This window comes from Trachinotus anak, unplaced genomic scaffold, assembly GCF_046630095.1.
Source record: "Trachinotus anak isolate AG129_WGS33_773 ecotype Australia unplaced genomic scaffold, CSIRO_AGI_Tana_v1 ptg000005l, whole genome shotgun sequence".
In the NCBI taxonomy this organism is placed as follows: Eukaryota; Metazoa; Chordata; class Actinopteri; order Carangiformes; family Carangidae; genus Trachinotus; species Trachinotus anak.
In genome coordinates this window covers 7,294,769-7,318,132 of record NW_027273856.1, presented here as the reverse complement: position 1 = coordinate 7,318,132, position 23,364 = coordinate 7,294,769, and the positions used below count along the sequence as shown (strand labels likewise).

Sequence of the window (23,364 nt, the reverse complement as noted above, 5' to 3'; positions counted from 1 at the left end):
CCCCGGCTCCTCCAATCTGCATATTAAATTGTCCTTCAGCAGGATACTGAATTCGCCTCTGATGGCTGTTCCATCAGTGTATGAGTGTGTGTGAATGGTAGAAGTACTCTGTGTGCAGATGTAAGTGCTGTGTGACTGTGTGTGTGAATGGCTGAATGTGGCTCATATAGTAAAGCGCTTTGAGAGATCAATATGACTAGAAAAGAGCTACTGTATATAATTGCAGTTCCATTTAACACATCAACCAATGTGCAGTCATTGGAGTAAGGAGCAGAGTTTACCATCTGCTGTTGGTGAGTCACACATTGCTCAAAGTAAAGTGCAAAGAAACCTCTCTCCTGCAAAGACCTTGGCATCCACCTCACAAACTGGGACCTGAGGGTAAAAGGCTGAATCATGCCAGCCCCCTGCTGAGAGACCTGATCAGAAAGCTTACAGGATGCTGAACCAGAATACCTAAACAGCTGAGGCTACACCTCAGCAAAGGAAGCTCAGTGAGAGAACCAACAAGGGTGACTGACAGTGACTTAAACCAGAGCTGAACGTGTCATATCCCAAATGGGGGGGCCTCAGATGCCGGGAAGCCACTTTGTGGCACACCCCCTGTCAACCAGCTGGCTTTCGGTAAGATGAGCACTACTGCTGCTGCTTTTAAAAGCTGATGGAGAGCTTTGTATTCACTGCTTCTATTCTGGGCTTTGAGCCTCTATCGGCGGTGTTCAGATTTTGAGCTGTGATTATAACCATCATTTGTGATTGAAAAGAGCACCACCGTGCTTTTTTACGCTGAACAGTGATGAAATAATGAAAATCTTTCAAAAGGAATCACTTTCTGGTGATGTGAGATGAAATGAAGTGTGTGTGTGTGTGTGTGTGTGTGTCTGACTATGCATATTTCTATCGTGCCTTAATTTCCAGTAAGCACCTGGAGGGCCAGGTTTCCAACCCATTCCTTCATATCACGCCTACCAGAGCTTTGAGGTCATCGAACCAACTTTTATTTCATGTTCCTAGGTCCAGGCTGAAAGACAAAGGGGACAGGGCCTTTTCAGTTGCGGCCCCAAAGCTCTGGAACAACCTCCCTTTCCATGTGAGATCTGCCCAGGACTATGAACAATTTAAAAAACTTCTTAAAATGCATCTTTTTACACTGGCTTTCAGCTCTGGTTGAGTATGATACATTTATTTTATTTTTTTATTCTTTTATTTTTTTGCATATTGTTCTTTTAAATGAACCTTTAAATGTTTTATTTTTTTTACTGTTTTCTTGCTACTTTTAATTTATTGTGTTAAAATTGTTAATGTACTTTCTTTACAGCACTTTAGTCAACTGAGGTTGTTTTAAATGTGCTATATAAATAAAAAATTAATCAATCAATCATATTAATTGATCAAATAAACCATCATGATGGAACTGATTATCAGGCTTTCCAAAACAGTAGTAGTCTAATAAAGAGTAAAGGTGACAGAAAGGTATGTAAATTGCGGAATTAGAAATTAACGACACCACTTCATTAGAGGGGAACTCCAGTTATACAAATCAAGGTCTTCTTACAGGTGATGGGTCAAAAGGATCCATTTGCAGGCTGCAATACTTACAATTATGCCCACTTAGAGTTACAGTTACACCCACTTAAGCGTTACGCCCACTTCAAGTTAAGCCCACTATAGCCATACTGCTCTGCCTCCCGGTCCAGCGGGAAAGGGGTTTAAGCACAGCAGTCATGCCATTTGCTGCGTCGGGGTGCTGAAAAAGGCATTTGCTGATCGGAGCAATCACTCAGAGGCTCCGTCAGTGACAGGATGAGACCTGATGGGTCCATTTTACCAGTCTGCATGGTGGCTAGCAGCTCACTCTCAGTCCAAACAGAGAGGCATTCTCAGCTACTGGCAAGGAGCTGCCCCTGCAACCCAGACACGGATAAGCAGCAGAATACAGCTAGATGGCAAATGATAGTTTATCACAGTAAATTCACATATTTTATAATATTTTATCTGGAGTGATGGCAATTATTCATGGCATCCTTACCATTACAGTTTTTTTTCCTCTTCATGTGCAAATTTTTCCTACATCTGACATGACTGGGTAAGTAATACTGGAAATGTTAATCCATGGAGGTTAATCCATGGAGGATGATGGACCTGTCTATTGTTGCACACACGGTCAACACACATGCATACACATGTTCTTATACTGTACACACACACACACACACACACACACACACAAACAAGATACAACTCCTCCATCAATCTGTAGGGATTCTACACTATACCTGTTAATGTAAATTGTGCTGTTATCACATGCAAATGGGATTCAGCTTCTAGCCTCTTCAGAGTGCACAGGACTGCACTGCATGGCAAGTCAATTATGGAGAAGTCAAGATTAATTCTGCAGACTGTCCTAAACAGCTATTCTTTTCCATTCCAAGTAGACTGTCCTGTATGTTATCTGAGGGGCAGAGTTTATCTGTAAAATGGACAGAAAGCTGCAGTCCCAGTTCTGCATGCAAAAACAGTCAACTGAATAGACGCGCTGACAGAAGCAACACAATATGCACAAATGCCGAATGAAAACAAATAACAGGGGAGATATAGGTTTCAGAAACATATAGAACATTTAAAGGTGGAACTCAATAGTATTAAAGGTCCAATATTTCACACTTTTCCAGTGTTTTAGTTCAAGTTTTGATATCCATAAGAAGATATATGTGTGATTTTTAGTGTTATGTGTTTTCTAAATGAACAAATAAAAATATAGCAGATTTCAACACTCAGAGAAACCAAATCTTGCAAGGTTGGATGGTGGGTCCAGGTGGGCCATGCTGAGTGCACAGCTAAGAGCGGTGACTGCTTTGTTGTTCCAGAAGTCATGACTGCTCCTTTTAAGACACAGTTTCTGAACATAAGCTGTGAGCATTTTGTCATACTTTAATACTTTCACAGTATTAATATAGAATCAAACTAGAATTACTGTCTTGCGGTTGTATGCCTCCGCTACTCAGACTATCGCGTTCACAAGGCCAGAACCGTGTCTTGTGAGGTCACCACGATCTTGACATTTGACCTCTGACCACATAATCTAATCACTTCATTCTTGAGTCCAAGCGAATGTTTGTGCCAAATTGAAGAATTTCTATCTAGGTGTTACTGAGATATTGCGTCCATGAGAATGAGACGGATGGACAACCTGAAAGCAATATGCCGACCAATATGTTTTTTTCACGGCCAATATCAATACCGATTATTAGTGATCAAGAAGATCGATAACTGATATTTGGAACCGACGCCAACACAAAACTACTGTTACATAAGGACACTCGCTGTGGTGTCCAGGTGTTTCTATTATTTTGTCCACCCCATTTATATCATTGCTGCTCAATCTTAACCCAGTTAATCCTGCTGTTTTCTTCATCACAGTGACTAACTACCTGCTGTACATTTGAACTGACACTAGTTCTGCTCCAGCACTCACTGCTCCTTTTAGTGACCTCCACTAATTCAGCAGCTGTTTACATGTTGTTAAGCAGTGGCTATAGTAATAGTGTAGATGAGCCGCTGCTCATTTCCGTTGTATCTTAACTTCCAATGTGGCTTAATTTGCATTTATGTTGCTGCTTTTGCATTTGTGTTGCTGCTTTTGCATTCATGTTGTGGCTTTTTGCATTTCTGTTGTAACTTCTTGCATTTGTGTGGTGGCTGTTGTATTCATTTTGTGGCCTTTGCATTTGTGTTGTTGCTTTTTGCATTCCTGTTATGGTTCTTGTGTTAGTGTTGTGGCTTATTGTATTCATGTTGTGGCTTTTGTATTCATGTTGTGGCTTATGCATTTATGTTGTAGCATTTGCATTTGTGTTGCGGTTTCTGCATTGTGTTGTCCTTTCTGGGCCAACGTATCCTACAGTCGAATGAAATGCATGGAGATGCTAAATCGCCCGTAGAGGTGGATGTGAGTGTGAATGGTTGTTTGTTTTGCATTGCTTTCAGTGACAATATCTCTTATGATTGATTTTATATTAATATTTATTAATTAATTTTAAAATGAATGGGACTGACTCAGACTCATCAGGACACACTCACCTTTCTTCTAATCCACTCAACTTTAATCTAAACTTATAGTTCTGGCATACTTTCAAGCTTTAAAATACTAATACTAACTCAACTGAGCTTTCTTATATGAGGCTTAAACCTTAACTGACAGGTAACCCACAGTCAAGCTCTCATTAACTGCGGTTCTTAAAGTTTCTTAAAGTTGGAATGTCTTCCTTTGTGTTTGGAGTGTGGAAACTATTCTACTCAAGCTCTTGCTACAGGTTCAAAATCACCCTAACCCGTTTAATGTCACTAAAAGAGATAAGATTGTAAACAAATGAGTGATGTGGAAGCCATTTTTGGTCTTTGAGGGTCCTTTATTGGTGTTTAAACTTGAAGAGTGCTGCTACAGCTTCAAGTGGCCATTTGAAGCAATCATGCATTTTCTATGAAAATGCACATTCTATTGAGAAATATGGTCCTTATTTTGTGAAGCACTCAGCACTTCCATTAATTACAATAATTAATATTGAGGTGTCACCTTCAGTGGGGATGCTTCACATATACAGATTTTTTAGACAAATTAATTGAGTCCTGAGATTGAGATTTCAAACAAAATTAAGAATGAAAGTAAGTTCATTTAGGTGTAATAAAGCAGGCAGGATCTGCATTGAATGTATTCTTAATCATGCATGGTGTGCGTCGACATAACATTGGCATGAGACATTTGCATGACGGTTTTGGTTACTTAACACCGCACCTTGAAACCAAATATCAACGTCTAACGCTGTTGGAACTTCAAGTTGTGAGGACATAAACATTATGACATTAAGCGGACATTGGGATTTGGTCTTCATACCTCATGGCTAATGTTATCATTCTACCTCAATATGACGTTGACTTAAAACCAACAAAATATTAACATCAGCTGTTGTCAATATTCTATGTCAGGTTGATGTTGGCTTTAGATGTTGTCCTGATGTTTCATTTCGGTCAACCAAAGTCACAACCTACATCCAACTCAGTATCAACCTTTAACGATGTCAGTGGCCCACAGGGAAGGTAGTAGGGACATTCATTTGCATTGTTAAGATGTCAACAGGTTCATTCTAATACTCTGGTACTTTTGAATGTTTACCTTCACAAATATGTAGTCGTCCTGCACCAACAACGAATTGTAGTCGATTTTGCCAAGAAACTGAGCTGTCACCATTTTGTCTGAACAGTTCTGGATGAGACAGGTAACATACAGGTAACCTGTAGGGACACACAGCAACAAACAAAAAAGAAAGGTTACTGTTGATAAATTTGAAGAAGAAATGTAAAAAAAATGTTAGTTTCATATGTTCCATGTGCATTTGCATTGGTTTACACACTCGAAACTGTCATACATATGATATAGAATGTACTTTAAAGACATTTCCACTTACATTCCAGGATATATTTTTGCTAAATGAATGTATCTAGATTTGGAATATTTCCATTTTACCATATATTATTATTTTGCCTATATTTTGTAAAACAAACCAAACTGGTTGCCATGCTTAGTGGTGACAGTGAGAGAGAAAGGGATCAAGATTAACAAGAAATGAGTTCACATTTTCAGTTTACAAAAAAGTGCATTAACCATAAACAAGCCTATGACAGATAGAGACAGAAAAGAGGAAGAAGCAGTAGAGAACAAGAGAAAAACTAGGCAAATAGAAAAATGGGGACATCATTTTCCAAACTCTATATGATGTAGCAGCTTCCCCACAGCAGCTCTAGCATCCAAATGGCCAGAGGGGATTATCCTCACAGAGACACACGGTGAGGTTAGTGCCTGTTGCAAAGGTCGCCCACTATTGAACAGTGGCTGCTGAAATTCAGCTGTAATTTTCCTCCCAGAGATGCTCTCCCCCAAACACACAATTTCACACTCCCGCACCCATACACACATTTGCACTATGCAAACCCACAGTTTTGTAACGACAACACTGTTTCGACTTATTCGACTTCGACTGACATTCAATCTTAAATTTGTTCAATTTCACTCTCACCACGAGCATCACGCATCAACAGACTTAACTTAAAAAAAAAAACAACAAAAAACAATCTCTTCAGCAGATGAGACATTGACTAAATTGACAGATATACATTTTTACAGGTTCTGTAAACAAGATTTTAAACAAAAATATAGCAAACAGCTTTTTTCTACATGAAGAGAAAATACGTCCCTCCCCATGTTTACGAACACAGGGACCACCCACAATCGAGATGGCGCAGTGCAGAATTCCCTCCTTTGAGGAAACTACATTTTCGGCTAGAACGGCATCAGACAAAAAAAAAAGAGATAAGACCAAAGCACGGGCAGACTGGCCAAAATCCTGGTGGCCGACGGAGCATTTGTTTTGGTCTGAGTTGCTGGTGATCTATTGCAGCCTCTAGTGGCGGTGATCAGCGTCTACATAACCTTAAAGAAGTTTTAATAGTAATTATATACAGGTGTGGCTGTGGCCTCCCAGCACAGAGGGGTTTTAGCCTCATGGAGACGTAAATCTGATTATGATTACGATTGTATTTTATCCCACAGACAGGTGCGGTGTGGGCTGGGTCCAAAATGGAAACAGGTAATTTGTTCCTTTCAAATTTCAAGGTGATGCAATATTAGATTTTAATATTTCTTTTAAATATGGGAGAGATGAAGCGTTGAATTTGAATTCAAGAACAGGGGAACTAAAAGCCTGTCTTTGATGCATTTAATAATTTATGCCATTCACTGAGTGAATCAAAAGCCTATTTAGCTCTTTTAGGGATTGGACCATGGTTATTAGATGAACTAACAACAAAAAAAAATAAAAATGATTCTTTAAATATCTGTGTGACAACATAGTTTCTCTTCATAATAAAAGCACCAGAGAATATAATCAAACACAATTAACTCGAGTCAATTCGAGCCAAAAGTAAACAAGGCCACATCACATCAGTGAGTCTGTCCTTTTTGTTGGCTCTGCACTACTCTTCCTCAGCCTCATCTTTGTTCAAGAGGTGTCTGATCTCACAAATGGACTGGCTAATTTATTGAAAAGCCTGGATATTTAATCAAAGCAGCATACGGTGGGGAGGCCATTAAAGAAACTGTTAGATTGGACTAAGTGTTCAATTCCTGCCAGTGGCACAGACATGTTTTTCATTACATTTGCTGTCTTCACACACATACTGAGCACACACACACACACACACACACACACACACATCTCCTGCACCCACGCAGCAGAGGTGGTACGGTACAAGGAAAACTGTAAGACGTAAATGGTGACTTTGAAAATGGAGAAGAGTAAATTTATTACATCATATTGACTGCAGGCCACCCGTCATTTAAATTTTGATACTGTTGCGAGAACTGAGAGTGAGAGTGTAGACTGTGTGTGTGTGTTTGTGTGTGTGTGCTTGTTTACACATGTATGTCCATGTGTATCTCTCTCCCTCTCTGCAGGCCGAACAGTAACGTGTATGAATGCTTGCATGCTTGTGTGTATTGGCACATGAACAAGGGAACGGGGTACACTTACGCTTTCCTGCACATCAATCTCCGTAACGACACAGACACACAGACACACTCCATGCCAGCCTCCCTGTCTACATGGCTCATTCATTAATTGACCACCTCGTTTCTCTGGAGTCTTGTCCCACTGCCTCAGCTAGTGGTCCCGGGTGCGAAGGCCCCCGTGACACGGCATCTGCACAGCTCCTTGCCTCTGCACAGAATCCTGCAACTTTAAGTCCTTCTTTGTAGCATGCCATTGTTTAACCTTGGTCATGCCATGTGATGGGGGGGTGGGGAGGGGGGTGGGGGAGGGGGGGGGGGCACAGGGCGAACAGATTGGTTTGGCATGCCTGATCGCGCTAGCCCCCCTCAACTAACTATCTATCTGGGCACAGAAGCAAGGAGACGAAAAGGGAGGAGAATAAGAAGGAGGAGGAGAAGGAGGGGGACCATGTGGTGCCGCCTAGCCCCAGGAAGAGCTCTTATACCTGGGCAGCTGGCCCAGACAGACAGCCTCTCCTGTTCACCCTCCACAAACACAGGCAGACTAGTTCAGGCTGACAGTTTTCACATTGCAGGAAGCATGTATATATGTACGGCACTGCAAATATAACAACATATCCCACACTTTCATGATGTGTCACTCTCTGACTGTGCCTACTCAGGTTTACCTAGAGTTGGGGATTGTGGGTAGTGAGACCCAAAGGAGGAGAAGTTCAAAACACAGACATACATTACACAATCACACACTGACAAACACACACAATCTCAGATACACTCAGTTCTTCTTTTACCCGCATGGCCTTTGTTGGCAAGTGAAGCACCAACCTGCTTGTCTGTCACTCAGCTGATATGAGAATCCAGATTTGCTGTTGTTGCCTCGGGGCCCGAGCCCTCCCCCATCCCACACACCGACACAGACACACACAGACACAGACACAGACACAGATACACACACACACATACACAATCTGCACTGCTCTGCCCCACCCACAGCAAGGTCAACTATTCATCTTTACTTTTTATCTGTATTTAGACTGCTGGTGATGTTGAAGGTCCCATATTTTACAATTTTCCAGACCAAAAACCATCTCAGTGTAGTTTTCCATCTCCTCTCTCAGGTTTCCCTCTGGAGCTCTAGTAACAACAGGTCAGAAGAAAGGCTCACAGCCTCTCTTCTGATTGGTTGACTTATTATGTGAGCGATCAAATAAAAATATAGCAGATTTCAGGGGTGTGACTGAGAGCGGTGACTGCTTTGTTGTGATATTAAGTTATGTAAGTCCTGACAGTTTGTTTTTAAGATACAGTGTCTGAATACAGGCTGTGTGCATTTCTCTGTGGACTAAGGCTTTGATACTTTCACAGTATTAATATAGAACCTAGACCTGCTTTATAATCAAAAAAGTCATGGAAATCTACCTTTCTACAAGACCTTTAAGACTACTGCCTCGACAGGGAGAGTGCATATTATCATTCTACAGCAAGTCAGGTAGAGAAGTGATTCTTATTTCCAGAAGTGATCAGGATGATGTATATGACATAATGTGACAAGATACAGTATGTGAAAACACAATCCACAGTCGGTGGGTTATTACCATTTATCAGTTTCATTTTTTCATTAATAAAAGGGGCTTTGAGCATTTCTCTGTCCAAAATGGAAAGAGGTCATTTGTTTAAATTTAAAGGCAATGAAACATTGGATTTTAATATTTCTTGTAAAGATCAGGATATTTTAGCTTAATGGTTGAGATGAATTGCTGAACTTGAATTAAAGAACATGGAAACTAAAGCCTGTCTTTGAGACATTTAATAATTTATGTAGCCTATAGTATCTGACATACCTTACCAAGATATGTGGAAACATGACCCACAGTGAGTGGGTTATTACTGTTGATCTTAATCAGTTTTAGACGCTTGATTTGTACAAGTGAAACCATATTTAAAGGCGGTACAAGCAAACCAAGAAGATGACAGCTCAATTTAAAAGTGTGTTCAGACCAAGCGGCGACCTCCGGGGGTGAAAAATGAAGCATGAAGACCATGGAAGTCCTAAAAACTGGAGTTCCTCGAATGGCCATGAGAGACTGGCTCCAAAAGCAGGTAACTCCCCATAGACTGCCATGTTAAAATGTCTTACTTTCCAGCAAAAATACACATGTTTACAGCCTGGTAAAAGAAAAAAAACTGCCAAGATGGCAACAGCAGGCAGCCCACTCTAAGCTTTACAACTGCTACTCAGAAACCTATGGGTAAGGTCAGAGAGGCTATATCCATCTTTATATACAATCTAAGGACCAAGCCTGAACAGTATCATGAGATGAGCAGGAACGCCACAGTACCTCCACTCGCATCTTGCATTTCCATGTGCACCAGGTCGGGGTCCACATCCACACCAGATACAGACCTGGAACACAGAATTACATTACATTAATCAAATGCATTTCTTACCAATGACAGTACATTTAATAACAAATCAGACTAAAGCCACATAACAAAATTTAGATTTTAGATAAGTAACAGTCAAGAAATGAAGATCTTGAATCTAGAACGTCATTGGTCTCATTTTTGAACCCAGTATTCCTAATACGCTTATATTGGGCAAATCTGCAACCCGGGACTTGTCCCAATGCAAGAAGTAGTGTGTCCTTTATCTAACAAAGCGAGAAGATAGGGTGTGGAGGCTGGGGAGATAGATGAGCATGTGTAAATGCTGTAAATATGCACGGCTCAGCTCTTCCTGGAGATTTCAGATGTTGTTAGCCTTGCCTAGCGTGCTTACAACCCTTCAAAAATGTTCGTGGCCCCACTCCTCCTTAGAAGCAAACTGACATACTGTCTGCCCTGCTGTGAGTAGTAAACTAAGTAGTTAATCTGATTAGGACTGCGTTGTGTAGTTAAATTTCCCCAGCCCAGTAAAGATAGAACGGAGGTTTTAAACCTCATTACTTTGCCCATAAAAAGACTTTACAAGCAATTAGCAAGCCATGGAGGGACGAGAGAAGAGCGGAGAAAAGCTGGATCACAGGAATGCTACAGGATCTACTGCTCATGCTGCAGGATGATGACTCAGTCTTCTTCACTCAATCTGTATGACCAGTTATTTTACTATTCTATGACATTCAAGGACCTCCAGAAAGACATATGAGTGTACACTTGTTTATTGCTCCATAAAACAATCAGAAATTCAAGTTTTCACCAGTATATAGTTTTCACAAGTGATGGTATCAATAAAATTTAGAAGATCTACTTTATATAAGATTTTACAGCTCTCCCTTTCATAACAGCTGGTGATACCAGGATATATATATATAACACAACAGTATCAAATATATAAATATGTTTTAGCAAAGTTTTAATGACCATCCATGTTTATTAAGATACAAAGAGAAAATACAGGAAATATGTACACAAAATAAAAAAAAACAAAATTTTCGGAACAAAATGGCTTCTACAGACAAAAGTCAGTATTTAGTGTGACCTCCTTTGGCACTAAACACATCTTGAACTGTTTTGTGGAGGCTGTCCTGAAGTTGTCTGAGATAATCTTCTGGTATATTACACCAGGCTTCTTTCAGCACTTCCCAGAGTTCTTCTTTAGATTTAGGCTGTCTTTTATTTCTTCCTCTGTCCAGCTGATCCCACACTACCTCTATAACATTCAGGTCTGGACTCTGGAGGCCAGTCCATGACTGTCACTGTTTTATCAGCTGTTCTTCTCTCCAAATATGATGATGTGCTTGGGATTATTATCATGCTGAAAAACACAACCATTCCCAATCAGGTGCTTTCCAGAAGGAATGGCATGATGAATTAAAACCTGTCTGTACTCCCATCAGTTTGGACAACATCGCCAACACCACTGGTAGAAGAGCAGCCCCAAACCAGGACAGACCCTCCACCATGTTTCACTGAAGGCCACAGGCACTCATTCTTCCATCTCCCTCCAGCTCTTCTTCTCGCATATTGTGGACGATTGGAAAAAATTCAAACTTGGATTTCTCACTCCATAATACTCTTTTCCACTGATCTTCCAACAAGTTAAACTCATATAACATGTGTATGTAATGCTCAGGCATGTCTTGCACAAACCTGGTGTAACAGATCTTTTTCACAGCAGTCATTTTGACATGAAATAGTAGGACAAAATACAGGAGTTAGCAATGACATTAATCAGGGTTTCATTCCATTTAGGTTTAAGAGAGCCAGGTTCCTGCTATTGCTCGTGTAAGGGGAGGTCACACTAAATAGTTGCCACTTTAGCCTATAGAAGTTGTTTTTTTTATTCTGTTTTTTTTTCAGTTTTTTAATACTGCATACACATTTCCTGTATTTTCTAGCTGTATTCTAACAAAGAGACAAAGAGATAAATAATCATATGTGGTCATTATAGCATTGCTAATCAACGAATCTGATGGTGGCCTATATATAAACCTAATTATTCATCTTGTTGCAGATTATGCAGCTGTTGTCAGTTAAAATACTTATAACTGACAGGTCCATGGTTCCTGCTGAAGTGTCCTCGACTAAAGCTTTAAACCTCAGCTTTCTCACTCATTGCATGTTACTCGAGATAAAAGTGCCAAGCTGTATGCTTGAAATGCAAATGCCTGAGATTGAAGGTGAGAGCACTCAGAACACTCTGAACTGGCATTACATCATTTAACTGACATTTTGGTCCAGTTAGAGCCTCATCACAGCCTAACTATGTGGGATTTCCTCCTCCTTTGGTCTGGGAAGTGAAAGTAGCCAGACTGAGAGGGCTGAAAGGGAGGCACCACAAAAATATCAAGAGTTTCATCTATAAAACTTGAATGCTTCCGATCAAAAATCCAATTCAAAATCCTAAAATAAAACTGATTTATCAGCTTCACCTATTCTAGATATATTTTTACTGTTTGAGCAATATTGTGTAAATAGCTTGATGAAAATTTCGTTTCCTGCATTTGGGCTTTTGATTTCAATCTAATAGCTCAAACAAGAAATAAAAAACTATACAATTAACCCCCACACTATACTTGTATCACCACTGGGTACCATATTTGCAGCTCCCAGGGAAACAAAATATATATCACATGTTCATCTGACTAAACAGCATTGAAAAAGTTTTCTGTTTTCAAGTATTGCTTTAAGCTGTATTGAAATAGGAAATATGCTTATTTTCCTTCTTTCTAGGAGTGAGATGAGACTGTATTCAGGACATGGTTTGCAGATCTTAACATCAAGGCTGGAACCAGGGAACTAGCCAGCCTGGTTCTACTTTAACATTAAAAAACAACAACTCTGCACTTTTCTGATTTTCACAGTGAATCTTGTTTAATTCATATATAACCCGAAATGTATAGGCTCACAGGTACCTTTAGCTAAATGCTAAAATCAGCTCCCAATGACAATACTAACATGTATAATACTGCACACAGAGCTGATTTGGTTTTACTTGACATTACATTGTTCACAGCACTTTCAGGACATAGTTTATAAATGAAATGACATGTGCAAAAATGGGGCACAGAATTTTATTTTCAAATACAGGATGATCCCCCATTAAACAGGATGATCCTGCATAATACGGGACAGGTGGCAACCCTAAATAGGGCTGATGGGAATGACAATGACAAGTTTTGCAGGTATTAAGCCATAAACCTAAGTACTGGACAAAAAGCACAATGTAAGGATCACCTTTATTGATCTTGCACACAATCAATCCCAAACCTAAAAATGGCACGGTAATTCATCTGATGAGACATTTAATTCAAACTCACAAATGCAAACCTCATAGTGGTGCAAAGAATATGTGCCCAGTTAGGTAGGCAATCAGTCCAATAGTTGTTGAAATACTTCAGTCCATACCTACAGCCATGTGGCTAGCATGATAAAAAAAATGTTGTTATATCTGGATAACATGCTGAAACTATATCTTGACAAACAGTGCCTTATCCACCCACCCAGCACCTCTGTGCATCATCTCTAGCTGTAGTGCTGGCTGCCAGATTTGGCCAGATTACCAAATTTGGTAATCTGGTTGCTACAGAATACAAGCCTTGGAAATCAAGCTACGACTGTGCGCCTGATACATTGTTGTTTGAGATTTTGAGCTGTGCATGCTGCTAATCTCTACAGTATCCTCTTTGTAACAGGAAGTTTAGTTAGTTTTTGGTCCCTCTTGATCAATAATGAGAAAATAAAGGCGAACTGACCAGAAGACTCTGTCTTTCGTCACCCGCTCCTGGAGTAAAGTCCACTTGCGGCCCAGGTCTGTTGAAGCAAAGAGCTGGATACAAAGGCAAGAGAATTCCACAATTAGACATAAAAAAAAAAACACACAATCAAAGTCTGAACTATTACATTATGAAGCTTTACCCCATTCCTATTAAACTGTATCCTTTACAATGGAGGATAAATCAAGTGTATTTGGAACACAAGGCAATTGAAGACTTTAAGACTGAGCTCAAGTAATTATTAATAACAGCGGTTTGTGTGTGAATGTGTAATTTGACTAATGTGTGTGTGTTGCCTAAGCTTGTAGGGCATTGATCGCACACACATTGAAAGTCTATTGATTCCCTCACATGAGGTATCGCTGATGTTTGAAAAGCACATTGGAGCCAGGAAAAGGATTTCACCACATAAACGTCCTCTACTGTACAAGAACACAAACAGCTCTTATCCAGCGTGACTTACAAGTCAGGGACAAAACTCAAGCTTCAGTACAGAAGGAGACTTTGAAGTATGTACTAAATACTAAATCTGTTCAATAGGACAAATTGCAAGGAACTCAGGTAAAGAAGTGCACAGTGAGTGTGGGTCAGGCATCTTAGGGTGTTAGAGGTGTTAGAAGAGGCAGTGCTCGTGGAGGACATGAGTCTTGAGGAGATTCTTGAAGATAGAGAGAGGCACCTCTGCTCTGATTGCCTGTGCTGGCTCGTTCCACCATTGCTGTTATTCAAGCACTACATCCTGTCTCTATACTGCTCATAACAACCCTTTCTTGTCAGGGTCATCAGAAACTCTGACTGATTAGCAATCAAACCCATTCCTGCAGCACATTTCCAAATCTGCATTTCTATCTGTGAAAAAGAAAAGCTAAGTCTGACCTTGACAGAAGTGTGTTCCTGCCCTCGTGAACCTTCTTAATTCACATGTCGTGATGTGAATTGTCCCATCATCCTAGCTAAATGATATTCTGTTCTGTCTGAATGGATTCCTTGCCTCCGTCTGCAGCCTGCCCACATGGAACAAATTAAAACCTAACTGAATTTTTGTTTAATTATGTTTAAATGATTGAAGTTGAGGATTTGAGCTGGCTCAAACTTATGAACTATTGGACCTGACAAAAGTCACCCACTTTAACTGGATGAAGGATTTTAGTCATCTGACGTCTGGATCAGAGAAAACACCCTGGCAAATGGCAGCTCAGGTCCCATCCACTCATGGATGTCCATGCACCAACTCTGAGATGCCCAATTATCTTGGGACATCTTGAATAGGCCTTAACTCTTAACTTAACTTATTTGTTGTGTATTACTGCCTCAGAATTACTGAGGCACAATCATATATTGATATCAACCAAGTATACAGTAGACATATTTCCTGCTGTACTAGTTCGTATATGTGCTCATCAGCACTCAAGAATCATCCTGCACAGTACTGTAATGTCTATATTATACTGTAATTGTCTGGTTTTAACGCTTGATTAACACTGACAGTTTTACTTAGATAGGATGTCAAAACACTTGGTAATTACAATGTGTTTGTACTCTCTGATACAAAAACAGACAAAGTGTTATATTTTTCGTCAGGAGGGGAAATTCTATTAGTTTAGGTACAAGAATTAGGTTTCAAGAATTTCTCAATGTAAGTGTGTAGATGTGCTTCCAGCCCCTGTTTTCCATTTTGTTTCACTTTTTATGTGGGGAAACCATGTGAAGCAAAATATTGATCATAGCTGAGAATTTTTGTCCGGAGAGGAACTTTCATTTCTTTTTATGTCTTATGTATAGCACTTTGGATTTTCCTGTTGTTATAGGGTGCTGTACAAATAAGCTGGCCTCACCTCAGTCAAACCCACAGGTTAGCCAGATTGATTTGGAAGAGAAGAGTAAAATAATCACCGGAACTGTCCATTGGAACTATCACAGTTTATAGACAGATTTTTCTGGTTCACCTTTGATGTACTGTATTTATAGTAGTTGTGGTTACATACAGTTTTCCATTGCAATGAGGAAATATTAAAAACAATTTGGGTGTACTGTGTTGGTTTAACCTCCATATAAAGGTGAATTAAGATAAACCGTTCTGTTTATTGAACTTGCATAAGAAGATTTGCCGTCCAGCTGTTTTGCTGTACGGTAACTCACACATCAAGTTTTCTCTGAGGTTTGTTTTCTGATGGCGTGCGCGTAAAGCAAAATTTAATACATTACTGCACTGCCTGCTGAAACGTGTTGGTGGTTTACACCAGTGCTGCTTCTTGTTCATTCCTTCAGCTACAGAATCAGCTGTTTGTTGTGATGTTTCTGCAGCTCTGTGATACCTACCCTGCCCTCCTTGCAGTAGGCAAGGAGCTTGTCTTCTTCCTTGGGGTGGAAGATGAGTGTGTCTGCGGTGAACGTTATGGGCTGTCGCTGGAAGGAGGAACCTTCATCTGTGCTGATAAACAGCATCTGATCCCGTTCGTTTATGGACGAGCCCACCAGCACTACCTGTAAGAGAGACAGACAGCAAAGATGAGTGGAAGAGAAAGAGGTTAGAGGTCAGAGGTCAGAGGTCAGAGGTGAGTCAGAGTCAGTCAGCGGTCTCTGTAACATATGCTAGGCCCCTGTCCTCCTCATATCTATACCTGTATAAACTGCACTCACAATGTCATATGTTATATGGCAGCATTTAAATTATTGTTTGTCTCTCATCAGCCTACACTCAACATCCCATAATGACAAAGTGAAAACAGAATTTTAGAAATTTTTGCAAATCTATTACGAATGAATAACTGAAGTATCACAATAACATGAGAACTGCCTGCAGAGCTCAGAGACAGGATTGTGTTGAGGCCACAAAAAAGTTCTGCTGCATTGAAGGTTCCCATAATTCATCAATGGAACAACCAGGACTCTACCTAAAGCTGGCAGCCTGGTCAAACTGAGCAAGCAGAGGAGAAGGGCCTTGTTAAGAGAGGTGAGCTGATGGTCAGTCTGTCTGAGCTCTACAGTTCTGTGTGGAGAAACCTCCAGAAGGACAACCATCACTGCAGGACTCCACTGATCTTGGCTTTACTGCAGTGAAAGACAGATGAAAACTGCTGGAAGTTTGCAAAAGAGCACCTAAAGGATTTCCCCTCAGCTCCAACAATGGTCAGAGTTTAGGAAAAGCTAAACCGGGCAAAGAACTGAGATATCCTTCATGTCAATCTCATATGGAGCGCTCACTACCTCAGAGTGGGATAGCCAGAGAGGACTTGAGGCTGTAATCGAGATAGAGAGATACTTCTGAGTAAAGGGTATGAATACTTACTGTATGTCAATGTAATATTTCAGTTTTTCCTTTTTTAATAGATTAAATTAAAAATGTATCTAAAGTTTTGTTTTCACTTTTTACTTTTACTTTTTTATTTTTTATTCATTATGCAGTATTGCGTACAGATTGATGAGGGGAAAAATACATTCAAACGATTTTAGCATAAGGCTGCAATGTAACAAAATGTGAAGGTGTCTGAATGCACTGTAGTCATTCCCCTACTAGTATTATAAAACAGATGAATATAAATGCATAAATGCCACGCACGCACAGGTATTCAAGAACATTTTACAGGCCATAACAACTTACTATTAACTTTACATGCTGCTTAGACTGTGGCAACACTGTATTGATTATCTATTCAGAGTTATATAGCTCATAAAGTTAAGGCATTAAACACGGGGCAAACCAGGACCTGCCAACCCACTAATCACAATTATGTCCTGGACACTCAGGAGAAAGGCCTATAGGGGAGACCGATGGGACTAATGAACCGCTCACATTCATTAGGAGTTCATGATAGGTGGGAATCTGCTGAATCAGGGGTTTCTAGGTGTTGTTGTTGTTCATTATCATCATTCTGTTGTTTGCAGCTCCTCTGTACAGAAAGTATTTTTTGTAGCATAGAAATCTTTTCAACTGTTTCCCCAGTCAACCAAAATAAAACTCTCGCTGACAGTTGCGTTTTTTGTTTTTTTTTCTAAACATCTGTTTCATTCAGTCGCCAAGGTTTTAGATTAATGGATGCAAAGCAGCAAAGAGACGTTAAATGTATAAAAGGAAAGTGCTGCTTGTAAGTATTATTTAACACATTAATTACGGATGCATGTTATGCATGCGCACAAATAAGCTGTAGAGGAAATGTTTTCTTTCTGGACAATTTTTAGCCTCATCTGGAATCTGCTTCCTCCTTGACTCCTTAAGGAACCACAGATATCCAGCTATCTCAAAGAGACAAGTTTGCTGTTGTTTTTCAATGGTGAAATAGCCACTGGTTGGTAGAAGTTAGTACTCTAGTATTTATAGTGTGCTTGTCTGAACTTAGGTGAAACATCACTTCACTAAACTGGACTCCACAGCTGGCCCATGAGATAAGCAACAGCTGTTTACGGCCCCATCAAATAACCAAACAACCAAGCACTGTACCAGTGATACATCTGGTACAATTTGCAACCAAATTCCGGCTCTCAAGAATTTTTTTTTCTAAATTTAAAGCTTTTTAACTATATGCAATGAATGGACACAAACACTTCCTCAGAAGTTGCAAGCCAGACAAATGTTTGGGGAATCCAAAGAGGAGCATCAGTTAAAGGCCCAGTGTTTGTTTGGCTGAGAGAGGGAGGCCAACAATGATAGAGGACTGTATTACTTGTCTTGATATAACAAACCCTAATTTATTTCGTGAATCCAGACTGAGCATGTCTGTATTTGCATATGGGGGCTGCCCACAGTGTTGTGCTTATGGTTCCTCCAGTCCCAATTCTGCAATTCTACCCTCTTAACCGTCACCGCTCACAACTGAGTAATGTTAAGAATTAGAAAAAGTGGCTGCTGCTTGACATTTGAGCATCTACGTCTCACTGTGGTTTCTCTTGATGTCCCAGAGGGAAAGCACCATTAATCAGGTCGGCCTGCCTCTGCCAGTGTGTCACTATTTAAAGGACATCACTCAGTTTAACCTAGTTGAGCTCTGACAGCTGGACATCCTCAGGGCTCACACACACACACACACACACACACACACACACCACAAAATGTACAGTGAGGCACCAGAAAAAACTGGTTCCATTCATGCAGCATGAACGTGTGTCTGTACTGTATGTGTTGGATTTTTTTTTTAATTCAAACTTGTGAATATTAAGATGTTCTATAGAAAGGTAAAATCATGAATGTCTTTTTTAATATAATTAAATTAGGCCCACTGAAATAGCATCACTTATGAAGGCTGTCTGTATTAGCCAGGGATGCTTCGAACACGCTGTCCGTACTACTGTCTGCAATGCAGGAAACAAAAACACAACAATGGCAGTTGTGTTGAGCCATCCATCCATCAATCCATCCATCCATTGCTTTTTTTTAATTTTACAAGAGGTCAGTCTCATGACAACAGCTGTATTCTTTCTTTTAGTGCCCGAGAGTTGAGCTCACAGGCTACAAACTTATAACCAAAGTCTGTGTTACAAACTTGGGGGTATGTATTTTGAAATGTGCAGGTGTTTCCTTGTTGCAGAGGGTGTAACGAAATATTCTGTTCAGTTGCATTATGGGAAATGAAGGCTCAGGTGGTTTTGGAGCTTGACCAAAAGGCTAAAAGTCAAGACATATCTGCCTCTGTTGTCTCAGTTTTGACCATTCTGTTTTTGAGCTATCTCCCTTCAACCTCCAGTTCCCCAGCTTTACAGGAATGCAGCACCAGTACCAATCTCTGAAGTGCCCCTGTAATCTATTTCATTCGTTTGATTTCAATATTGAGACTGCAGTTGGAAGTAGTTTTAATTGATTTAAAAACTGAAAACCTAAAACTTTTTAAAGTCCTCTCTCTGCTCTGATGAAAGAGGTTTGTGTGCAACTTTAAAACTAAAAAAAAAAAAAGAACAACTTTGAAAGACAGTCTTTTTTGGATTTTGTGACCCTATTGACAAAGCAATGACTCCTTGACACCCACCTATCACAGGTTCTGTCATTTTCCATCGCAGTGTGATGTTCTCATTTTAATGGTTTAAGAGGCATGAAGAGGCAAAACAGCAACAGCCATTAAAAGCAAGAAGCCAGCAAAGGTTTGAGAAGTCATAAATAAAATGGCTTCAACAGTATTTTGCGTGGCAGAGGTTATTTTCTTTCTTTTTTTTTAGCCTATTTAACATCCCCTCCAACATTTACAAATACATTTCCACAAATTCACCGATTCGCTTACTGATGCGCTCTCCTGACACAGTAATGTGACTGACCAACAGGTGGCACTCTTGTCAAGCTGTAAGCATGTAAGCGTGCCTTCATACTAACACTGAGACTGAGCTTGAGTCACCAGCTCTCAGAAAAGACTGTGAACTTTTTTGGGGGGAGCGACAGAGAAAGGGGAGAAGGAGAGGGCAGACAGACACTACAATTCCTCTCCTGTAGCACAAGATATGCTCCTTCACAATCAAAGGACTTTGATACATTCTGCCACATAACGATTTCCTCCTCAGAGTAATAACTCATGCTTTGGAAAGCACAGTGCTGCTATTGTGCGCTGCAGATAAAAGCAGGCTTCAAAACTTCCTGTGTCTGCTCCGGAGACTGTAGGGTTGTGATACATTAACAAAATTCCAGCTTATTTGAATCTGCAAAAGGCTTAAACATCAGTGTGGCTTCCCAGAATCTGCGCCACATTAGATCATCTTGCGATCACGGACAGCCTGACAAAGGCAGCTGATTGCTGAAGTGTCGATAAACATCAGAAGGCATCATCTCTATAATCTGTTATAAAACAGCACAATCTACTTGGCGTCTCAGAATAGCTTATGGAGAGTGCTGGTGTGCTGCTGGAGCATGGAAATCATGGCGGTCTACAGGCCGGAGGAGGATAAGAATACTTGTGAACATTATCTCCGTGTTGCATGTGACAGGTTTAAATAGTTGAAGGACTTTAATGCTGCTGGGTTTTGTGGGTGATGAAAGCTTTCCAGGTCTTGAGAATGGAGAAAGCTTGTACACGGTGCACACACACACACAAGTGCAGCAGTATGTCAACACACCTGAGGAGCATGAAATATGCACATAAATGGGCACACAGCTATATACTGCACCAGAACGGATGAAGTTCAGTTTACTTGCCATGAGGAGTACTGGTGTAATGCACTGTCATGTGGGATGTCTTGAATTGGCTTGGAAGCTTCCTGATAACATTTTTTTAACATGAAATCTGCATTGGAGTTATGAGGGTTTGAAAGAAGTTCATAGTTTCGAGCCAGAAGGGACCTGACGATCTGCTGAAAGATGCTCCTGAGGTGAATCATGGCAAATGCAGGATATACTATTTTTGGAGTTTGACCCATGCTAGGAACTGAAAGGATATCTCAACAACAGTTGTACTGTAGCTGATCAAATTCAATCCTCTTCAATCCTCTCAAGTTGGGTTGTATTTTTGAAACTATTCTAATCTGTAAAAATAACTTTGCACTCACTGAGTTAATGTTAAGATCAGTTGGCGATGTGGACAACATCACTAATGAGACCACACAAGAAATGTGAGGAGTGAGATTGTCGGGCAGGTTGACACTGGTCAGATGTATTTGGAAGAGAAACATCCATCACAGTTTACAGACTGACTGTAACTGTAACTGCTGGAACTTTGATGTACTTTAATTGCTGTAGTTGTGCACACATGCGATTTCCCTGTGTAATCTGGGATTACTACCAATATAACGGCTCATTTTCGGCTTAACCTCTGAATAAACTGCCTTATAGTATATGATCTGGGGAAATAGGGATTGCACTGCTCCACAGATCATTTTGAAATTAACGTTGTTCCTGTGGACCAGCTCATGTTAGCGAGCTAGTTGTGGCTAATTATGCAGTCAAATCCTAGACACTGATCCTCAAGTTCAAAATGTGTATCCCCATTGTTGCTGATTCATTCCAGTTCCTTATGTATATTAATAAAAGTTCCATGACCTGGTATCAGGCCTCAACCCGGGTTTCAGGATGCTGGTTTACAGCCTGTCTGAGTGCAAGGCTACTAGTGTTGCCTGACCCACTGGACCTCATTCTAATGTCAAATCATGACTGAAGGAAACTGCTAAAATGTAATAAATCAGAATTATCATCTCTCACTGACATGTGGCTCTACAAACAGAAGCAGAAGCAGACACATGCGTACTGGTGGCTGCTTACAGTCAGCAGCTCCCAGCACAATTGCTTTCCACTCAATTACATATGTAAATTGGTTGGGTTGTAGTTTCCACTGGGGAGAGAGGGCCCTCTATGACGGCAGCTCACTGAGCTGCGGCCTGTTGGGAATTATGACCTAGGAGAAGCAGAGAAGCATGGGAGCGACAAGACACCGTCAGACAGTAGAAGTTCAGGATGTTTAGTCGTCATGTGCTGTGTGGGGCTGGGTATCACACTGTGATACTTTTTGTTAACCTGTTGGTGTTTCTGCGGCATAAAATGCTGAATGATCAAGAACCAAAAGCTGGCATGAAACATTTAATCAGATTTGTAATCTTGTTCTTATTCTTTGATCAGATAGTTCCTGATTTAAAGCTCCCGTATTTTATACTTTTCCGTATTTTACTTGTATTTTATTTGAAGTTTTAATATCCATAAAAAGATATATTTGTGTTTTTAGGTGTCAAAAAACACACTAGTTTTACATCTCTCAAGCTTCTCTCCGGAGCTATAGAAACAACAGGTCAGCGAGCCTTTCTTCTGATTGGCTGTCTGCTTCCTGAATGATTGCATAAAAATATAGCAGATTTCAGGTAGGCACTCAGAAAAACCAAATCCTGCAAGGTTGGATGGTGGATCCAGGTGGGCGGGGCTTGGGGCATGGCTGAGAGGATTCCTGGCGGGTCATTTTAAGGCTTTCCGAAGTTTCTGAACACAGGCTGTGTGCATTTCTCTGTGGACTGAGGCTTTGATACTTTCACAGTATTAATATAGAACCTTTATAATATGGGACCTTTACACTGCAATTTGCAATGCACCCAAACTGCCTAACCTCAGCTAACTTCAGATTCATATTGATAGACCCAATGAAACAACCTTTCAACTCCGACATGATTTTTTCCTGAATTCTTACCTGCAGAAGACACGCGTTGGATTGTCTTTATTTTTTGTCAAGCACAGTTATCATTTTATCAAGTACAGTCCGATAAGGCCAAGAATCCTCCTGAGATAGTTCAGGTCTCACCTGATTATGTTTATTCACCTGTAAAATATACTTGTTGACATCGTTTTGACAGAGGATCCAATTTGTCTCGTACTGCCATGCTGTATGGCAGGGATCGGCAAGTAACTCATTACATGTTGGGCCAGAACATAATCAAAGGCCAATTTTAAGAAACTGATTAATAAAAATGCAACTTAAATTCAGTTTATTGTGCGGCCACAGTCAAATACATATGTTTGACTGATTCTTTGAGCTGTTGTTATTTTTTCATATCACATCAGATGTCCACCATATCAGAGGTCTATGAAGCAACCGACAGAACCTTTGGAATGTCCTGTCTGAACCTTTCATAATAAAAGCTAAAAGCTTGTTTGAACCATGGAATTGCAAAACAAACGAACATTCTTGCACTTTTATTTTG

The 23,364-nt window shown here is 40.3% G+C and overlaps 1 protein-coding gene across 8 annotated transcripts in view; it reads right to left on the bottom strand.

Moving 5' to 3' along the window:
* The window catches only part of sorcs2 (sortilin-related VPS10 domain containing receptor 2), a 276,342-nt gene that overhangs the window by 32,420 nt on the left and 220,558 nt on the right, over nucleotides 1-23,364 (bottom strand). For all 8 annotated transcript variants that reach the window (XM_071478096.1, XM_071478090.1, XM_071478091.1 and 5 more), the window contains exons 4-7: nucleotides 16,096-16,260; nucleotides 13,756-13,829; nucleotides 9,901-9,965; nucleotides 5,171-5,289 (exon numbers count right to left, since the gene is read on the bottom strand). In XM_071478096.1, the coding sequence (XP_071334197.1) occupies nucleotides 5,171-5,289; nucleotides 9,901-9,965; nucleotides 13,756-13,829; nucleotides 16,096-16,260 (423 nt within the window). The remainder of the gene's footprint in view (nucleotides 1-5,170; nucleotides 5,290-9,900; nucleotides 9,966-13,755; nucleotides 13,830-16,095; nucleotides 16,261-23,364) is intronic.